This window comes from Tupaia chinensis, unplaced genomic scaffold (assembly GCF_000334495.1).
Source record: "Tupaia chinensis unplaced genomic scaffold, TupChi_1.0 Scaffold138601_1, whole genome shotgun sequence".
NCBI lineage: Eukaryota > Metazoa > Chordata > Mammalia > Scandentia > Tupaiidae > Tupaia > Tupaia belangeri.
The window spans coordinates 237,297-243,990 of record NW_006198494.1 but is presented as its reverse complement, the minus strand read 5'-3'; the positions used below and the strand labels follow the sequence as shown (position 1 = coordinate 243,990).

The window sequence follows — 6,694 nt, the reverse complement described above, 5'->3', positions numbered from 1 at the left end:
GGGTGGCCACACCACAATCCCTTCTCCTCCATTCTCCTCTCGGGATCCTAGGCATGCACACACACATGCCCAGCAAGAGTTTAAGCCACCAGGTCGGGGACTTGAAACATGGTCAAATTGCAGACAACTACATGGGAATCCAGCAACATAGCCATTACACCAATTGCTAGTCCCAGTTCTTCTGAAAAGCCATGCTCCCTCCCTCTGCAGGTCAAGGCCTTTGGAATGTTCTTATCCTTTGTCCCTTTCTGTGCTCAGCAGCCAATCACCTAATTAATATTATTTCATCTTAAGACCTCAGCACAGGGACCAGCAGATGGCATAGCAGTTACAGTACTGGACTCCCACATGGTCGACCAGAGTCCCAGACCTGAGTGGCTTGAAAATCATACCAGGCACATATGCGTGCTCAAGATCCCTGGAGGAGAATGGAGAAGGGACTGAGGCTGCTGACTAGGGGTGATTTCTCACTTTCCCTCTCACTGTGTGTGTGTGTGTGTGTGTGTGTGTGTGTGTGTGCACGCGCATGCGCATGTCTGGTGAGCACACAGCCCCTAAGGTAAAAACCTCTCAAAAAACAAAAGGAAAGACCTCAGAACAAATGCCTCTTCCCCAAGGAAGGTTTTGAAGACCACACAGACATTATCCTCACACTAAACACAGGCCCTTCTCCTATCTTCTCTCCAGCTCTGTTATAGTAGAATGTAGCACATTTACGGACCAGCAGTTAGCATAATGGCTATGTCGCTGAACTCCCATGTAGCCGACTGTGGTTTGAGTCCCGGACCTGGTGGCTTAAACTCATGCTGGGTGCATGTGCGTGCATGCCCAAGATCCTGAGAGGAGAATGGAGGAGAAGGGTTTGCAGCGTGGCCATCCCCACAGGGGGTGATTTCTCACTTTCTATCTCTCTGTCTTTCTGGTGAGCGCATGCACCCTATAGCTAAAACCTCTCCAAAAAAATATAGCACATTTAATTACTACACTGTTATTTGATCAGTTTATCTCTCCCACAAGAATAATAAGACACTCAAAATTTCGTAAGCAGAAACTGTATCTGATGAGTCCATCGTGACCTGTTCAGCAGCTAGTGTGGTGCTTGGTACCTACTAAGCACTTAATAAACACTTGATAAAGGAAAGTGTACATGAAGTGTGAATTAATGCACATCAGTGATCATGCGATCTACTTTTGCTGAATCATTTACTCTGCGGTAGAGGCAGTGAGAACCCATTAAGCAGTGATATCTAGATGCCAGATATAAGCACAGATGTTAATAGATCTGAGACTAATGGAACTACACATAGAAAGCAGAAGTTGTGCTATTCTGTTAGGTCACCATTCTATAGGAAGGAGTGAAATGTTTTCCATATCTAATTTTTATATATGTATTTTATCTTCTGCAGGTACTCCTTTAAGATTTTTATTTTATTCATGATAGTGCATGCATGCAGCAAGGAGGGGAGGTGAGTGGAAGGAAGGGACAGAGTGGGAAAAGAGAGAGAAAGAAGCATCTTGGGCAGGGTCTTATCACCCTAGAATCCCCTTCCACAGCCCGCCAGCTTGTCAGGCTCATGAGCATGCGTGTGTGTTCACAGAGTGCTTCAAACCAGGGAGCCAAACCCTTGATCAGCCATATGGCTTCCAGCAGTACATGGTTCAGTCCACTACCACCAGTGTCACTGAGACTGAGTTTTTTTTGTTACTGTATTTTTTTTTTTTTAATAAGAGAGAGAAAACATGAGAGGGAGGGAAAGAAAGAGAGGGGGAGATAGGCATTTCTGACAGTCACGCCAGGTCATAATCCTTCTGCCCCAGCCTCCTAGTTAGCAAGGACACAGGTATGCCACGCCATGCCTGGCCTGTTTAGGTTTGGCCAGGAACAGAACTTGGGCTTTCTATACAGCCTTAGCCACCACTCAGTGGTCCCCTTCGCCCTGTACCACCACAGATGGGCTTGCAGGTATATGTTTTAATCTACTGAAATGGTTATCTACAGACTCCTTCTGCCTGTGCTCATTCCACTGTTTAACTTGGGCCTAAAACCAATAGGCACCTTTATTTGGAATGGAGAACTGGCAGAGTCCCATGGTGACTCCGACTCCACAATCTTTCCTTTTCTCCTTAATATTAGGCAGGAAACACTAAAATTCTGGGAACAAGATGTGCGCGTGTATCACAGACTGGAAATGTTCAAACCTTCTGATAACATTCGATCTAAATCTTGGCATGAGGAAGCCACATGGTCACAATCTAATGGAACGTAGAACATAACTAATAAACCGAAGCAACATTCCACATGTTACCACTTTCAGCTTTGCACAACATGTGGAAGCAGGCTCCTTGCACCCCACTTGGTTGTGTGAGAACATCTAAGAGAGGAGGGTGCATGTTTGGGATTTACTGCAGTCACTCACCTCCGGGAAGAGGCCAGAGGAGTGGATTACAACCTCCACGTGGCCGGGTTTTATAGATTTCTTATTTGTAAAAGGAGTCTTTTCCGAAGATGTATTTATCTCTCAGGTGTTCGGACCGTATCTTAATAACATATTCTAGTTGTTAAGAATACTAGAAAACAATAGGTACTAGCAACTGCTACTGACCTACCATTTTAGACTAGAAAAGAAGCTATTCTTTTAAGAAACACTGAATTATTTCTTGGGTTTTTGTCCTCCACCTTTCTCCAGCAAAACAACAGATTCAATTCCAGATTTATCCACCCAAGCGATTTCACAGAAATTATAAGGCTCACATTGAGTTGGATTTCTTGGCAAGTAATTTTTATCATGCTAATGAAGAAATATGAAGTAATTAAAGAAAATCACAGAAACTATGAAAATACTAACGTGATCAAAATCTCCAAATAATTTTCTATGGAAGGTGAAGTTCAATTTGAAGAGTTTAGCAGTTCAGATACATGAAAATTCACTTAAGCCATATTTACATAGCCAGTTTCTAGGTTAGAAAGAAAACTACAAATTCCAAGATACTTAGCTGAAGGTCTGGAGCCTCTCCTTAAATTCCTTTTTATCTGTGATCAAACATTCAATGCATTCCTCACAACAGGTAAGGCGGTGTGTCAACAACCAAGACCCTCCTGTGCATAGCTAGAAGCTATGCCTTCCCTAGGCTAATTAACAGGGAAACAAAACCTCTCCAAAGATGCAAATCTATCTCTTCAGTAAGCTAAGCAGCCGGGGTCAGGTGTCTCAGAAACCTTGTGTGATCACTGGTTCTGAACTGAAAATATTGATGAGTCCATAAACACTAATGAGGTAACAGTAAGCACCACAAAACAGAGGAAATCTAAGAAAATCTCTGGAAGCAGATACATTTCACAACATGTGGGCTCCAAATACGGAAAGACAAGCTCCCTAACCCAGAGTTGCCGCTACCTCTCCAAAAAAATTGAAGAAGAATCAAAAGGAACCTGATAGCCTGGTGCTAAAACTGGTTTTAGTGATCCAAATAGTTTTCTATTTAGTGATTAAAATGGTTTACAGATTTTACATCAGTGATGCAGGCACTTCACGTTTGTAAAAGATGAGTGTGGCTAGGGAGTAAAGGAACTGCTCCGCTAAAGCCGATGTCCACATCTGTAAATGTACACTATCGAATGCCATCCCAGCCTGTAGTTCTATACAAAGGCCATCCTGAATGTTTACTCTGAATGTTTGAAAAGAATATTCTCATGCAGGTTAACTAGCTAATTATCCAAATTGTTTCTTCCAATAAAAATTCAATCGTTCTTGGGACCAGCAGATGGCATAATGGTTACATCACAGGACTCCCAAGTAGTCAACTGTGGTTTGAGTCCCCAACCCAGTGGCTTATTACTCACTCAGGGCAATGTGTGTGTGCGTGCCCAAAATCCCGAGAGAAAATGGAGAAGAGACTGTGGCATGGCCATCCCCCTAGAGGAGGGTTTCTTGTTTTCTGTCTCTCTGTCTCTCATGGCCTCTCCGGGGAGTGTACAGGTTCTATATTAAAAATCTCTCTAACAACAACAAAAAATTGTTTTAATTATCTGATATCCACGAGTACCTTTTATTTTTCACAAGCACATCTTATCAGGGAGCCATCACCTGCAACATAATTTGTATTTATTTGGAACATTTTACCTTCTGGAAATTCAAGTTGAGGTAACTGCAAATACTTAGGTTCACCTAAAATGATGTCAGTCCAAACCCAAATCCCAAGAAAAATCATTTTGTTGAAAATATTTCATTTCACACCCTGCAAGGCCCCGCATAAAAGCTAGATGCTTTAGCACAGTACTGACATTTGGTTGCTACAGCAACGAAACTCTGCTACCTGTGGCCATGATTTGTTAAGGATTCCTCCAACCAGTAAATTCTGTGCTATGCATTCATAAAACCGATAGAATGTCTCTAAGCAACAAAAAAAATTAAGGCATGATTTCCTACTTAGGATTTACCCAGGGCATTTACAACACAAACACACATACGTAATTATGGCTCTTCCCCCCTCATCAAAAGGTAAAACCATATCAAATTGCATTTTCAAACGGACATCAAAAAAACCCCTACTATTTTAGCTTTCATTGAATAATTGCTACTTTTCTCCCCAAAATGTATCTTAAAAGATAATAGACTATCTAGAGAGAAATGTAAAAATAAGACATTTTTATTTACACCTCATCTCATTCTGACATTGAGGGAAAATAAAGATGCTGAGTATCATCTATGGTGTTCCAGAAGTATGGTTTCTTAAGCAATGAGCTGATTTAGAAAACATCAGGCTAAAGAATAAAGAAAAATACGAGGTTGTCATCACCTTCATTCACTGAACTACCACTACTGACTACTCACCCTCACCGGGGGGCTCCAGGCTTGCACACGAGGCTGCTGTCCACCCTGGGAGCTCTGCAGATCTTTCGAGCCACAGTTAGCCACAGTGCTGCTCTGAACTCTCAAAGCATTTGTGCAGTTAGTCCCACTGCCCCCACCAGGGCCAGGTTTCCAAGGCCTCTGCTTGATGCCATCCAGAAGTCTGACCAGCAGGATGTTACTGGGAAGCTCCTCCACACCCGAGCCAACGAGAGTCCTGCACTCGGGACATCGGAGTTCATTTCGGGACCCTACAATCCCCAGCAAACATCGTTTGCAAAACGTGTGCTGGCAAGGCAAGACCTTGGCGGAAGCATCCAGGCGCTCAAGGCATACAGGACACTCCAAAAGATCCAACAAGGCAGATTCATCCATGTTTATCTACTTTGCTGAGAAAAATGCTTCAGAAAGGTTCACAGTTGTGTGCATCCCTGAAAATGATTCATGTAACATCCATTTCAGACTTTGCTCTAGAGTCTGGGGAGAAGGGGGGGGGAGAAAATTAAGTGTTATCTAGGGGAAAAGTTCACAGAGAAGCCAAGAACCAAAAAGTACACAAAAGCACTTCCTCTGGAGAGTGTTGCTTTGCTTTGGAATGTGGTTCCCAAACTCCAAAGTCAACAATTAAAAACAAAACAGCTTTTTAAACAATTCAGAATTAATCCCTAAAGAGATCTAATAGTTCACTGTGCAGAAATACCTATAAAGAATTATGAAGGATTCCTGCAATAAACAGGATTTATGAATGCAATAAAGAACATAATTTCTTCAGCTCTGAAAGTGATATGAGCTGCCTTAGTAAAGTCCTCAACGCGTATGAGAAGCAAAACAGAAGCAATTGAAAGTTTCCTCTACCAGAAATTACTTTTAAATCCAAGGAAGCTCCCAATTGCTAAGCCACTTCAGCGTTTAGGAAACCTTGTCTCAAACTCACTTGCAGTAAACGATCCCAGCATTCAATACACATGTTTCTTGGCTGGTCTTAAAAAATAGAACTGTGTGACCTTGCCCACCCCCACAAAAAAGAGCTGGAGGCTGACTATTCTAAAGATTTGCTTGAGAGCAGCTATAATATGAAAGCACCCTTCAGGGCAGTGGCTGACAAACTGAAACGGATTTCTGAACAGCCTGTCCTAATCCCATTCAGAAAATCTGGCAAAATTATCACCCAAAGAATTTGACAATGGAATGCTGGACTGAAAACCGTGAGCATAATATGAAAATGGGGCCATTCAGGGGAAAAGCATTGAAGCCAGTGACGGAGCGGCTCCCGCTCACCCCACCCAGATACACACATGTGAACGCCTGGGGGAAGAGGGTGGAAAGATCTGGCTGGAAGCGTTCACAGCTGCTCCGGACTAAGTCGGCGCGGGGAGCCCCGAGGCTGCGCGCCTTCCCCGCCGCCCAGCACAGGTACTCCCCGACCCGCGGGGAGGCGCGGCGCCGCCGCCGCAGACACACCCCGGAGCCACCCGCCCCGGAGCCAGTTGTCGCCGGCCCCCAGTAGGGGACAGTCCCGGGCTAGGGCTGCGGCCCGGCGGGTCCCGGAATGGGGATCTCATCTCCGCCACCCTTTCGGTCAGGTCGGGTCCAAAAATCCCTCAACGACCGCTGGAAGTTTTCAAGGACCTGAAAAATGGATGCGCAGCCCTAAGTTGCGAAACTCAGCCTCACGAAGTGCCCGGAGGAGCATCTCCACCCCGCAGAGGCCAGGCGGCTCCCCCGGGTCCCACCGCCCTGGAGCCAGGGGTGCGGGGCTGCGCCGGGGGAGCCCGGGGCTCGGAGCCCGGCAGCTTCCCGGCCGGAGCAGGCGGAGAGGCCGCGGGCTGTGCTCCCGCAGCTCG

At 45.0% G+C, this 6,694-nt stretch overlaps 1 protein-coding gene across 1 annotated transcript in view; it reads right to left on the bottom strand.

Annotated features, from left to right (window-relative positions):
• The window catches only part of SH3RF1 (SH3 domain containing ring finger 1), a 223,744-nt gene extending 218,421 nt beyond the window's left edge, over positions 1 to 5,323 (bottom strand). Inside the window, exon 1 of the mRNA XM_006161453.2 lies at positions 4,833 to 5,323. Coding sequence (XP_006161515.1) covers positions 4,833 to 5,225 — 393 coding nt within the window. The 5' untranslated portion in view covers positions 5,226 to 5,323. The remainder of the gene's footprint in view (positions 1 to 4,832) is intronic.
• Positions 5,324 to 6,694: the final 1,371 nt, after the last annotated feature.